A 15,432-nucleotide genomic window follows, 5' to 3' on the forward strand; every position below is an offset into this window, starting at 1 on the left:
TAGACCTATCTACAGCTACACCTGTACTGATATAAGGTGTTGATGCTCTTTCTGATGTAGACAGTTCCGAAGCAGCACTTGTGCTGATTTCAGCTGTTGATATACTTTCTCCTGTAGACCCTTCTGGAACAGCACTTGTACTGATATCAGATGTTGATAGACTTTTTGATGTAGTCACTTCCTGATTATCACTTGTACTAATATCAGGTACTGTTATACTTTCATCTGTAGTCAGTTGTTTAGCAGTACCTGTACTGATTGCAACTGTTGATAAACTTTCATCTGTGCTTACTTCAGGATCACCAGTAGTACTGATTTCAGCTTTTGATGTAATTTCAGTTGTAGTCACTCCCAGAGATGAACGTGTACTGGTATCTGACGTTGATACACCACCTGATGTAGACCTTTCTACAGCTACACCTGTACTGATATAAGGTGTTGATGTTCTTTCTGATGTAGACAGTTCCGAAGCAGCACTTGTGCTGATTTCAGCTGTTGATATACTTTCTCCTGTAGACCCTTCTGGAACAGCACTTGTACTGATATCAGATGTTGATAGACTTTTTGATGTAGTCACTTCCTGATTATCACTTGTACTAATATCAAGTACTGTTATACTTTCATCTGTAGTCAGTTGTTTAGAAGTACCTGTACTGATTGCAACTGTTGATAAACTTTCATCTGTGCTTACTTCAGGATCACCACTAGTACTGATTTCAGCTGTTGATGTAATTTCAGTTGTAGTCACTCCCAGAGATGAACTTGTACTGGTATCTGACGTTGATACACCATCTGATGTAGACCTTTCTACAGCTACACCTGTACTGATATAAGGTGTTGATGTTCTTTCTGATGTAGACAGTTCCGAAGCAGCACTTGTGCTGATTTCAGCTGTTGATATACTTTCTCCTGTAGACCCTTCTGGAACAGCACTTGTACTGATATCAGATGTTGATAGACTTTTTGATGTAGTCACTTCCTGAATATCACTTGTACTAATATCAGGTACTGTTATACTTTCATCTGTAGTCAGTTGTTTAGCAGTACCTGTACTGATTGCAACTGTTGATAAACTTTCATCTGTGCTTACTTCAGGATCACCACTAGTACTGATTTCAGCTGTTGATGTAATTTCAATTGTAGTCACTCTCAGAGATGAACTTGTACTGGTATCTGACATGGATACACCATCTGATGTAGACCTTTCAACAGCTACACTTGTACTGATATAAGGTGTTGATGTTCTTTCAGATGTAGACAGTTCCGAAGCAGCACTTGTGCTGATTTCAGCTGTTGATATACTTTCTCCTGTAGACCCTTCTGGGACAGCACTTGTACTGATATCAGATGTTGATAGACTTTTTGATGTAGTCACTTCCTGATTACCACTTGTACTAATATCAGGTACTGTTATACTTTCATCTGTAGTCAGTTGTTTAGCAGTACCTGTACTGATTGCAACTGTTGATAAACTTTCATCTGTGCTTACTTCAGGATCACCACTAGTACTGATTTCAGCTGTTGATGTAATTTCAATTGTAGTCACTCCCAGAGATGAACTTGTACTGGTATCTGATGTTGATACTCCATCTGATGTAGACCTTTCAACAGCAACACTTGTACTGATATAAGGTGTTGATGTTCTTTCTGATGTAGACAGTTCCGAAGCAGCACTTGTGCTGATTTCAGCTGTTGATATACTTTCTCCTGTAGACCCTTCTGGAACAGCACTTGTACTGATATCAGATGTTGATAGACTTTTTGTTGTAGTCACATCCTGCTTATCACTTGTACTAATAACAGGTACTGTTATACTTTCATCTGTAGTCAGTTGTTTAGCAGTACCTGTACTGATTGCAACTGTTGATAAACTTTCATCTGTGCTTACTTCAGGATCACCACTAGTACTGATTTCAGCTGTTGATGTAATTTCAATTGTAGTCACTCCCAGAGATGAACTTGTACTGGTATCTGATGTTGATACTCCATCTGATGTAGACCTTTCAACAGCAACACTTGTACTGATATAAGGTGTTGATGTTCTTTCTGATGTAGACAGTTCCGAAGCAGCACTTGTGCTGATTTCAGCTGTTGATATACTTTCTCCTGTAGACCCTTCTGGAACAGCACTTGTACTGATATCAGATGTTGATAGACTTTTTGATGTAGTCACTTCCTGATTATCACTTGTACTAATAACAGGTACTGTTATACTTTCATCTGTAGTCAGTTGTTTAGCAGTACCTGTACTGATTGCAACTGTTGATAAACTTTCATCTGTGCTTACTTCAGGATCACCAGTAGTACTGATTTCAGCTGTTGATGTAATTTCAGTTATAGTCACTCCCAGAGATGAACTTGTACTGGTATCTGACGTTGATACACCATCTGATGTAGACCTATCTACAGCTACACCTGTACTGATATAAGGTGTTGATGTTCTTTCTGATGTAGACAGTTCCGAAGCAGCACTTGTGCTGATTTCAGCTGTTGATATACTTTCTCCTGTAGACCCTTCTGGAACAGCACTTGTACTGATATCAGATGTTGATAGACTTTTTGATGTAGTCACTTCCTGATTATCACTTGTACTAATATCAGGTACTGTTATACTTTCATCTGTAGTCAGTTGTTTAGCAGTACCTGTACTGATTGCAACTGTTGATAAACTTTCATCTGTGCTTACTTCAGGATCACCACTAGTACTGATTTCAGCTGTTGATGTAATTTCAGTTGTAGTCACTCCCAGAGATGAACGTATACTGGTATCTGACGTTGATACACCATCTGATGTAGACCTTTCTACAGCTACACCTGTACTGATATAAGGTGTTGATGTTCTTTCTGATGTAGACAGTTCCGCAGCAGCACTTGTGCTGATTTCAGCTGTTGATATACTTTCTCCTGTAGACCCTTCTGGAACAGCACTTGTACTGATATCAGATGTTGATAGACTTTTTGATGTAGTCACTTCCTGATTATCACTTGTACTAATATCAGGTACTGTTATACTTTCATCTGTAGTCAGTTGTTTAGCAGTACCTGTACTGATTGCAACTGTTGATAAACTTTCATCTGTGCTTACTTCAGGATCACCACTAGTACTGATTTCAGCTGTTGATGTAATTTCAGTTGTAGTCACTCCCAGAGATGAAATTGTACTGGTATCTGACGTTGATACACCATCTGATGTAGACCTTTCTACAGCTACACTTGTACTGATATAAGATGTTGATGTTCTTTCTGATGTAGACAGTTCCGAAGCAGCACTTGTGCTGATTTCAGCTGTTGATATACTTTCTCCTGTAGACCCTTCTGGAACAGCACTTGTACTGATATCAGATGTTGATAGACTTTTTGATGTAGTCACTTCCTGATTATCACTTGTACTAATATCAGGTACTGTTATACTTTCATCTGTAGTCAGTTGTTTAGCAGTACCTGTACTGATTGCAACTGTTGATAAACTTTCATCTGTGCTTACTTCAGGATCACCACTAGTACTGATTTCAGCTGTTGATGTAATTTCAATTGTAGTCACTCCCAGAGATGAACTTGTACTGGTATCTGATGTTGATACTCCATCTGATGTAGACCTTTCAACAGCAACACTTGTACTGATATAAGGTGTTGATGTTCTTTCTGATGTAGACAGTTCCGAAGCAGCACTTGTGCTGATTTCAGCTGTTGATATACTTTCTCCTGTAGACCCTTCTGGAACAGCACTTGTACTGATATCAGATGTTGATAGACTTTTTGTTGTAGTCACATCCTGCTTATCACTTGTACTAATAACAGGTACTGTTATACTTTCATCTGTAGTCAGTTGTTTAGCAGTACCTGTACTGATTGCAACTGTTGATAAACTTTCATCTGTGCTTACTTCAGGATCACCACTAGTACTGATTTCAGCTGTTGATGTAATTTCAATTGTAGTCACTCCCAGAGATGAACTTGTACTGGTATCTGATGTTGATACTCCATCTGATGTAGACCTTTCAACAGCAACACTTGTACTGATATAAGGTGTTGATGTTCTTTCTGATGTAGACAGTTCCGAAGCAGCACTTGTGCTGATTTCAGCTGTTGATATACTTTCTCCTGTAGACCCTTCTGGAACAGCACTTGCACTGATATCAGATGTTGATAGACTTTTTGATGTAGTCACTTCCTGATTATCACTTGTACTAATAACAGGTACTGTTATACTTTCATCTGTAGTCAGTTGTTTAGCAGTACCTGTACTGATTGCAACTGTTGATAAACTTTCATCTGTGCTTACTTCAGGATCACCAGTAGTACTGATTTCAGCTGTTGATGTAATTTCAGTTATAGTCACTCCCAGAGATGAACTTGTACTGGTATCTGACGTTGATACACCATCTGATGTAGACCTATCTACAGCTACACCTGTACTGATATAAGGTGTTGATGTTCTTTCTGATGTAGACAGTTCCGAAGCAGCACTTGTGCTGATTTCAGCTGTTGATATACTTTCTCCTGTAGACCCTTCTGGAACAGCACTTGTACTGATATCAGATGTTGATAGACTTTTTGATGTAGTCACTTCCTGATTATCACTTGTACTAATATCAGGTACTGTTATACTTTCATCTGTAGTCAGTTGTTTAGCAGTACCTGTACTGATTGCAACTGTTGATAAACTTTCATCTGTGCTTACTTCAGGATCACCAGTAGTACTGATTTCAGCTTTTGATGTAATTTCAGTTGTAGTCACTCCCAGAGATGAACGTGTACTGGTATCTGACGTTGATACACCACCTGATGTAGACCTTTCTACAGCTACACCTGTACTGATATAAGGTGTTGATGTTCTTTCTGATGTAGACAGTTCCGAAGCAGCACTTGTGCTGATTTCAGCTGTTGATATACTTTCTCCTGTAGACCCTTCTGGAACAGCACTTGTACTGATATCAGATGTTGATAGACTTTTTGATGTAGTCACTTCCTGATTATCACTTGTACTAATATCAAGTACTGTTATACTTTCATCTGTAGTCAGTTGTTTAGAAGTACCTGTACTGATTGCAACTGTTGATAAACTTTCATCTGTGCTTACTTCAGGATCACCACTAGTACTGATTTCAGCTGTTGATGTAATTTCAGTTGTAGTCACTCCCAGAGATGAACTTGTACTGGTATCTGACATTGATACACCATCTGATGTAGACCTTTCTACAGCTACACCTGTACTGATATAAGGTGTTGATGTTCTTTCTGATGTAGACAGTTCCGAAGCAGCACTTGTGCTGATTTCAGCTGTTGATATACTTTCTCCTGTAGACCCTTCTGGAACAGCACTTGTACTGATATCAGATGTTGATAGACTTTTTGATGTAGTCACTTCCTGAATATCACTTGTACTAATATCAGGTACTGTTATACTTTCATCTGTAGTCAGTTGTTTAGCAGTACCTGTACTGATTGCAACTGTTGATAAACTTTCATCTGTGCTTACTTCAGGATCACCACTAGTACTGATTTCAGCTGTTGATGTAATTTCAATTGTAGTCACTCCCAGAGATGAACTTGTACTGGTATCTGACATGGATACACCATCTGATGTAGAACTTTCAACAGCTACACTTGTACTGATATAAGGTGTTGATGTTCTTTCTGATGTAGACAGTTCCGAAGCAGCACTTGTGCTGATTTCAGCTGTTGATATACTTTCTCCTGTAGACCCTTCTGGAACAGCACTTGTACTGATATCAGATGTTGATAGACTTTTTGATGTAGTCACTTCCTGATTACCACTTGTACTAATATCAGGTACTGTTATACTTTCATCTGTAGTCAGTTGTTTAGCAGTACCTGTACTGATTGCAACTGTTGATAAACTTTCATCTGTGCTTACTTCAGGATCACCACTAGTACTGATTTCAGCTGTTGATGTAATTTCAATTGTAGTCACTCCCAGAGATGAACTTGTACTGGTATCTGACATGGATACACCATCTGATGTAGACCTTTCTACAGCTACACCTGTACTGATATAAGGTGTTGATGTTCTTTCTGATGTAGACAGTTCCGAAGCAGCACTTGTGCTGATTTCAGCTGTTGATATACTTTCTCCTGTAGACCCTTCTGGAACAGCACTTGTACTGATATCAGATGTTGATAGACTTTTTGATGTAGTCAATTCCTGAATATCACTTGTACTAATATCAGGTACTGTTATACTTTCATCTGTAGTCAGTTGTTTAGCAGTACCTGTACTGATTGCAACTGTTGATAAACTTTCATCTGTGCTTACTTCAGGATCACCACTAGTACTGATTTCAGCTGTTGATGTAATTTCAATTGTAGTCACTCTCAGAGATGAACTTGTACTGGTATCTGACATGGATACACCATCTGATGTAGACATTTCAACAGCTACACTTGTACTGATATAAGGTGTTGATGTTCTTTCAGATGTAGACAGTTCCGAAGCAGCACTTGTGCTGATTTCAGCTGTTGATATACTTTCTCCTGTAGACCCTTCTGGGACAGCACTTGTACTGATATCAGATGTTGATAGACTTTTTGATGTAGTCACTTCCTGATTACCACTTGTACTAATATCAGGTACTGTTATACTTTCATCTGTAGTCAGTTGTTTAGCAGTACCTGTACTGATTGCAACTGTTGATAAACTTTCATCTGTGCTTACTTCAGGATCACCACTAGTACTGATTTCAGCTGTTGATGTAATTTCAATTGTAGTCACTCCCAGAGATGAACTTGTACTGGTATCTGATGTTGATACTCCATCTGATGTAGACCTTTCAACAGCAACACTTGTACTGATATAAGGTGTTGATGTTCTTTCTGATGTAGACAGTTCCGAAGCAGCACTTGTGCTGATTTCAGCTGTTGATATACTTTCTCCTGTAGACCCTTCTGGAACAGCACTTGTACTGATATCAGATGTTGATAGACTTTTTGTTGTAGTCACATCCTGCTTATCACTTGTACTAATAACAGGTACTGTTATACTTTCATCTGTAGTCAGTTGTTTAGCAGTACCTGTACTGATTGCAACTGTTGATAAACTTTCATCTGTGCTTACTTCAGGATCACCACTAGTACTGATTTCAGCTGTTGATGTAATTTCAATTGTAGTCACTCCCAGAGATGAACTTGTACTGGTATCTGATGTTGATACTCCATCTGATGTAGACCTTTCAACAGCAACACTTGTACTGATATAAGGTGTTGATGTTCTTTCTGATGTAGACAGTTCCGAAGCAGCACTTGTGCTGATTTCAGCTGTTGATATACTTTCTCCTGTAGACCCTTCTGGAACAGCACTTGTACTGATATCAGGTGTTGATAGACTTTTTGATGTAGTCACTTCCTGATTATCACTTGTACTAATAACAGGTACTGTTATACTTTCATCTGTAGTCAGTTGTTTAGCAGTACCTGTACTGATTGCAACTGTTGATAAACTTTCATCTGTGCTTACTTCAGGATCACCAGTAGTACTGATTTCAGCTGTTGATGTAATTTCAGTTATAGTCACTCCCAGAGATGAACTTGTACTGGTATCTGACGTTGATACACCATCTGATGTAGACCTATCTACAGCTACACCTGTACTGATATAAGGTGTTGATGTTCTTTCTGATGTAGACAGTTCCGAAGCAGCACTTGTGCTGATTTCAGCTGTTGATATACTTTCTCCTGTAGACCCTTCTGGAACAGCACTTGTACTGATATCAGATGTTGATAGACTTTTTGATGTAGTCACTTCCTGATTATCACTTGTACTAATATCAGGTACTGTTATACTTTCATCTGTAGTCAGTTGTTTAGCAGTACCTGTACTGATTGCAACTGTTGATAAACTTTCATCTGTGCTTACTTCAGGATCACCACTAGTACTGATTTCAGCTGTTGATGTAATTTCAGTTGTAGTCACTCCCAGAGATGAACGTATACTGGTATCTGACGTTGATACACCATCTGATGTAGACCTTTCTACAGCTACACCTGTACTGATATAAGGTGTTGATGTTCTTTCTGATGTAGACAGTTCCGCAGCAGCACTTGTGCTGATTTCAGCTGTTGATATACTTTCTCCTGTAGACCCTTCTGGAACAGCACTTGTACTGATATCAGATGTTGATAGACTTTTTGATGTAGTCACTTCCTGATTATCACTTGTACTAATATCAGGTACTGTTATACTTTCATCTGTAGTCAGTTGTTTAGCAGTACCTGTACTGATTGCAACTGTTGATAAACTTTCATCTGTGCTTACTTCAGGATCACCACTAGTACTGATTTCAGCTGTTGATGTAATTTCAGTTGTAGTCACTCCCAGAGATGAAATTGTACTGGTATCTGACGTTGATACACCATCTGATGTAGACCTTTCTACAGCTACACTTGTACTGATATAAGATGTTGATGTTCTTTCTGATGTAGACAGTTCCGAAGCAGCACTTGTGCTGATTTCAGCTGTTGATATACTTTCTCCTGTAGACCCTTCTGGAACAGCACTTGTACTGATATCAGATGTTGATAGACTTTTTGATGTAGTCACTTCCTGATTATCACTTGTACTAATATCAGGTACTGTTATACTTTCATCTGTAGTCAGTTGTTTAGCAGTACCTGTACTGATTGCAACTGTTGATAAACTTTCATCTGTGCTTACTTCAGGATCACCACTAGTACTGATTTCAGCTGTTGATGTAATTTCAATTGTAGTCACTCCCAGAGATGAACTTGTACTGGTATCTGATGTTGATACTCCATCTGATGTAGACCTTTCAACAGCAACACTTGTACTGATATAAGGTGTTGATGTTCTTTCTGATGTAGACAGTTCCGAAGCAGCACTTGTGCTGATTTCAGCTGTTGATATACTTTCTCCTGTAGACCCTTCTGGAACAGCACTTGTACTGATATCAGATGTTGATAGACTTTTTGTTGTAGTCACATCCTGCTTATCACTTGTACTAATAACAGGTACTGTTATACTTTCATCTGTAGTCAGTTGTTTAGCAGTACCTGTACTGATTGCAACTGTTGATAAACTTTCATCTGTGCTTACTTCAGGATCACCACTAGTACTGATTTCAGCTGTTGATGTAATTTCAATTGTAGTCACTCCCAGAGATGAACTTGTACTGGTATCTGATGTTGATACTCCATCTGATGTAGACCTTTCAACAGCAACACTTGTACTGATATAAGGTGTTGATGTTCTTTCTGATGTAGACAGTTCCGAAGCAGCACTTGTGCTGATTTCAGCTGTTGATATACTTTCTCCTGTAGACCCTTCTGGAACAGCACTTGCACTGATATCAGATGTTGATAGACTTTTTGATGTAGTCACTTCCTGATTATCACTTGTACTAATAACAGGTACTGTTATACTTTCATCTGTAGTCAGTTGTTTAGCAGTACCTGTACTGATTGCAACTGTTGATAAACTTTCATCTGTGCTTACTTCAGGATCACCAGTAGTACTGATTTCAGCTGTTGATGTAATTTCAGTTATAGTCACTCCCAGAGATGAACTTGTACTGGTATCTGACGTTGATACACCATCTGATGTAGACCTATCTACAGCTACACCTGTACTGATATAAGGTGTTGATGTTCTTTCTGATGTAGACAGTTCCGAAGCAGCACTTGTGCTGATTTCAGCTGTTGATATACTTTCTCCTGTAGACCCTTCTGGAACAGCACTTGTACTGATATCAGATGTTGATAGACTTTTTGATGTAGTCACTTCCTGATTATCACTTGTACTAATATCAGGTACTGTTATACTTTCATCTGTAGTCAGTTGTTTAGCAGTACCTGTACTGATTGCAACTGTTGATAAACTTTCATCTGTGCTTACTTCAGGATCACCAGTAGTACTGATTTCAGCTTTTGATGTAATTTCAGTTGTAGTCACTCCCAGAGATGAACGTGTACTGGTATCTGACGTTGATACACCACCTGATGTAGACCTTTCTACAGCTACACCTGTACTGATATAAGGTGTTGATGTTCTTTCTGATGTAGACAGTTCCGAAGCAGCACTTGTGCTGATTTCAGCTGTTGATATACTTTCTCCTGTAGACCCTTCTGGAACAGCACTTGTACTGATATCAGATGTTGATAGACTTTTTGATGTAGTCACTTCCTGATTATCACTTGTACTAATATCAAGTACTGTTATACTTTCATCTGTAGTCAGTTGTTTAGAAGTACCTGTACTGATTGCAACTGTTGATAAACTTTCATCTGTGCTTACTTCAGGATCACCACTAGTACTGATTTCAGCTGTTGATGTAATTTCAGTTGTAGTCACTCCCAGAGATGAACTTGTACTGGTATCTGACATTGATACACCATCTGATGTAGACCTTTCTACAGCTACACCTGTACTGATATAAGGTGTTGATGTTCTTTCTGATGTAGACAGTTCCGAAGCAGCACTTGTGCTGATTTCAGCTGTTGATATACTTTCTCCTGTAGACCCTTCTGGAACAGCACTTGTACTGATATCAGATGTTGATAGACTTTTTGATGTAGTCACTTCCTGAATATCACTTGTACTAATATCAGGTACTGTTATACTTTCATCTGTAGTCAGTTGTTTAGCAGTACCTGTACTGATTGCAACTGTTGATAAACTTTCATCTGTGCTTACTTCAGGATCACCACTAGTACTGATTTCAGCTGTTGATGTAATTTCAATTGTAGTCACTCCCAGAGATGAACTTGTACTGGTATCTGACATGGATACACCATCTGATGTAGAACTTTCAACAGCTACACTTGTACTGATATAAGGTGTTGATGTTCTTTCTGATGTAGACAGTTCCGAAGCAGCACTTGTGCTGATTTCAGCTGTTGATATACTTTCTCCTGTAGACCCTTCTGGAACAGCACTTGTACTGATATCAGATGTTGATAGACTTTTTGATGTAGTCACTTCCTGATTACCACTTGTACTAATATCAGGTACTGTTATACTTTCATCTGTAGTCAGTTGTTTAGCAGTACCTGTACTGATTGCAACTGTTGATAAACTTTCATCTGTGCTTACTTCAGGATCACCACTAGTACTGATTTCAGCTGTTGATGTAATTTCAATTGTAGTCACTCCCAGAGATGAACTTGTACTGGTATCTGACATGGATACACCATCTGATGTAGACCTTTCAACAGCAACACTTGTACTGATATAAGATGTTGATGTTCTTTCTGATGTAGACAGTTCCGAAGCAGCACTTGTGCTGATTTCAGCTGTTGATATACTTTCTCCTGTAGACCCTTCTGGGACAGCACTTGTACTGATATCAGATATTGATAGACTTTTTGATGTAGTCACTTCCTGATTATCACTTGTACTAATATCAGGTACTGTTATACTTTCATCTGTAGTCAGTTGTTTAGCAGTACCTGTACTGATTGCAACTGTTGATAAACTTTCATCTGTGCTTACTTCAGGATCACCACTAGTACTGATTTCAGCTGTTGATGTAATTTCAATTGTAGTCACTCCCAGAGATGAACTTGTACTGGTATCTGATGTTGATACTCCATCTGATGTAGACCTTTCAACAGCAACACTTGTACTGATATAAGGTGTTGATGTTCTTTCTGATGTAGACAGTTCCAAAGCAGCACTTGTGCTGATTTCAGCTGTTGATATACTTTCTCCTGTAGACCCTTCTGGAACAGCACTTGTACTGATATCAGATGTTGATAGACTTTTTGTTGTAGTCACATCCTGCTTATCACTTGTACTAATAACAGGTACTGTTATACTTTCATCTGTAGTCAGTTGTTTAGCAGTACCTGTACTGATTGCAACTGTTGATAAACTTTCATCTGTGCTTACTTCAGGATCACCACTAGTACTGATTTCAGCTGTTGATGTAATTTCAATTGTAGTCACTCCCAGAGATGAACTTGTACTGGTATCTGATGTTGATACTCCATCTGATGTAGACCTTTCAACAGCAACACTTGTACTGATATAAGGTGTTGATGTTCTTTCTGATGTAGACAGTTCCGAAGCAGCACTTGTGCTGATTTTAGCTGTTGATATACTTTCTCCTGTAGACCCTTCTGGAACAGCACTTGTACTGATATCAGATGTTGATAGACTTTTTGATGTAGTCACTTCCTGATTATCACTTGTACTAATAACAGGTACTGTTATACTTTCATCTGTAGTCAGTTGTTTAGCAGTACCTGTACTGATTGCAACTGTTGATAAACTTTCATCTGTGCTTACTTCAGGATCACCAGTAGTACTGATTTCAGCTGTTGATGTAATTTCAGTTATAGTCACTCCCAGAGATGAACTTGTACTGGTATCTGACGTTGATACACCATCTGATGTAGACCTATCTACAGCTACACCTGTACTGATATAAGGTGTTGATGTTCTTTCTGATGTAGACAGTTCCGAAGCAGCACTTGTGCTGATTTCAGCTGTTGATATACTTTCTCCTGTAGACCCTTCTGGAACAGCACTTGTACTGATATCAGATGTTGATAGACTTTTTGATGTAGTCACTTCCTGATTAGTACTTGTACTAATATCAGGTACTGTTATACTTTCATCTGTAGTCAGTTGTTTAGCAGTACCTGTACTGATTGCAACTGTTGATAAACTTTCATCTGTGCTTACTTCAGGATCACCACTAGTACTGATTTCAGCTGTTGATGTAATTTCAGTTGTAGTCACTCCCAGAGATGAACGTATACTGGCATCTGACGTTGATACACCATCTGATGTAGACCTTTCTACAGCTACACCTGTACTGATATAAGGTGTTGATGTTCTTTCTGATGTAGACAGTTCCGCAGCAGCACTTGTGCTGATTTCAGCTGTTGATATACTTTCTCCTGTAGACCCTTCTGGAACAGCACTTGTACTGATATCAGATGTTGATAGACTTTTTGATGTAGTCACTTCCTGATTATCACTTGTACTAATATCAGGTACTGTTATACTTTCATCTGTAGTCAGTTGTTTAGCAGTACCTGTACTGATTGCAACTGTTGATAAACTTTCATCTGTGCTTACTTCAGGATCATCACTAGTACTGATTTCAGCTGTTGATGTAATTTCAGTTGTAGTCACTCCCAGAGATGAAATTGTACTGGTATCTGATGTTGATAAACCATCTGATGTAGACCTTTCTACAGCTACACTTGTACTGATATAAGATGTTGATGTTCTTTCTGATGTAGACAGTTCCGAAGCAGCACTTGTGCTGATTTCAGCTGTTGATATACTTTCTCCTGTAGACCCTTCTGGAACAGCACTTGTACTGATATCAGATGTTGATAGACTTTTTGATGTAGTCACTTCCTGATTATCACTTGTACTAATATCAGGTACTGTTATACTTTCATCTGTAGTCAGTTGTTTAGCAGTACCTGTACTGATTGCAACTGTTGATAAACTTTCATCTGTGCTTACTTCAGGATCACCAGTAGTACTGATTTCAGCTTTTGATGTAATTTCAGTTGTAGTCACTCCCAGAGATGAACGTGTACTGGTATCTGACGTTGATACACCACCTGATGTAGACCTTTCTACAGCTACACCTGTACTGATATAAGGTGTTGATGTTCTTTCTGATGTAGACAGTTCCGAAGCAGCACTTGTGCTGATTTCAGCTGTTGATATACTTTCTCCTGTAGACCCTTCTGGAACAGCACTTGTACTGATATCAGATGTTGATAGACTTTTTGATGTAGTCACTTCCTGATTATCACTTGTACTAATATCAAGTACTGTTATACTTTCATCTGTAGTCAGTTGTTTAGAAGTACCTGTACTGATTGCAACTGTTGATAAACTTTCATCTGTGCTTACTTCAGGATCACCACTAGTACTGATTTCAGCTGTTGATGTAATTTCAGTTGTAGTCACTCCCAGAGATGAACTTGTACTGGTATCTGACGTTGATACACCATCTGATGTAGACCTTTCTACAGCTACACCTGTACTGATATAAGGTGTTGATGTTCTTTCTGATGTAGACAGTTCCGAAGCAGCACTTGTGCTGATTTCAGCTGTTGATATACTTTCTCCTGTAGACCCTTCTGGGACAGCACTTGTACTGATATCAGATGTTGATAGACTTTTTGATGTAGTCACTTCCTGAATATCACTTGTACTAATATCAGGTACTGTTATACTTTCATCTGTAGTCAGTTGTTTAGCAGTACCTGTACTGATTGCAACTGTTGATAAACTTTCATCTGTGCTTACTTCAGGATCACCACTAGTACTGATTTCAGCTGTTGATGTAATTTCAATTGTAGTCACTCCCAGAGATGAACTTGTACTGGTATCTGACATGGATACACCATCTGATGTAGACCTTTCAACAGCTACACTTGTACTGATATAAGGTGTTGATGTTCTTTCTGATGTAGACAGTTCCGAAGCAGCACTTGTGCTGATTTCAGCTGTTGATATACTTTCTCCTGTAGACCCTTCTGGAACAGCACTTGTACTGATATCAGATGTTGATAGACTTTTTGATGTAGTCACTTCCTGATTACCACTTGTACTAATATCAGGTACTGTTATACTTTCATCTGTAGTCAGTTGTTTAGCAGTACCTGTACTGATTGCAACTGTTGATAAACTTTCATCTGTGCTTACTTCAGGATCACCACTAGTACTGATTTCAGCTGTTGATGTAATTTCAATTGTAGTCACTCCCAGAGATGAACTTGTACTGGTATCTGACATGGATACACCATCTGATGTAGACCTTTCAACAGCAACACTTGTACTGATATAAGATGTTGATGTTCTTTCTGATGTAGACAGTTCCGAAGCAGCACTTGTGCTGATTTCAGCTGTTGATATACTTTCTCCTGTAGACCCTTCTGGGACAGCACTTGTACTGATATCAGATGTTGATAGACTTTTTGATGTAGTCACTTCCTGATTATCACTTGTACTAATATCAGGTACTGTTATACTTTCATCTGTAGTCAGTTGTTTAGCAGTACCTGTACTGATTGCAACTGTTGATAAACTTTCATCTGTGCTTACTTCAGGATCACCACTAGTACTGATTTCAGCTGTTGATGTAATTTCAATTGTAGTCACTCCCAGAGATGAACTTGTACTGGTATCTGATGTTGATACTCCATCTGATGTAGACCTTTCAACAGCAACACTTGTACTGATATAAGGTGTTGATGTTCTTTCTGATGTAGACAGTTCCGAAGCAGCACTTGTGCTGATTTCAGCTGTTGATATACTTTCTCCTGTAGACCCTTCTGGAACAGCACTTGTACTGATATCAGATGTTGATAGACTTTTTGTTGTAGTCACATCCTGCTTATCACTTGTACTAATAACAGGTACTGTTATACTTTCATCTGTAGTCAGTTGTTTAGCAGTACCTGTACTGATTGCAACTGTTG

At 38.7% G+C, this 15,432-nt stretch overlaps 1 protein-coding gene across 1 annotated transcript; it reads right to left on the bottom strand.

The window, feature by feature from the left end:
- Nucleotides 1-1,212: 1,212 nt before the first annotated feature.
- LOC143803977 (uncharacterized) lies at nt 1,213-6,391 on the bottom strand. The gene is made up of 3 exons (XM_077281728.1): nt 6,298-6,391; nt 1,510-2,604; nt 1,213-1,223 (listed from the first exon to the last, which is right to left on the bottom strand). Exons 1-3 carry the CDS (start codon nt 6,389-6,391, stop codon nt 1,213-1,215), a joined length of 1,200 nt encoding a protein of 399 aa, XP_077137843.1.
- Between the last annotated feature and the right edge of the window lie 9,041 nt (nt 6,392-15,432).

The sequence above is a fragment of the Ranitomeya variabilis genome, chromosome 2 (assembly GCF_051348905.1).
Source record: "Ranitomeya variabilis isolate aRanVar5 chromosome 2, aRanVar5.hap1, whole genome shotgun sequence".
NCBI lineage: Eukaryota > Metazoa > Chordata > Amphibia > Anura > Dendrobatidae > Ranitomeya > Ranitomeya variabilis.

Bases quoted from the DNA above. Each gene is read 5' to 3' on its own strand.
- LOC143803977 (XM_077281728.1), bottom strand. From the start codon at position 6,391: ATGTCTACATCAGATGGTGTATCCATGTCAGATACCAGTACAAGTTCA. The intron at 2,605-6,297 runs GTACTAGTGGTG...AAAGTATAACAG, and splicing joins TACATCAACAGCTGAAATCA to TACCTGATATTAGTACAAGT.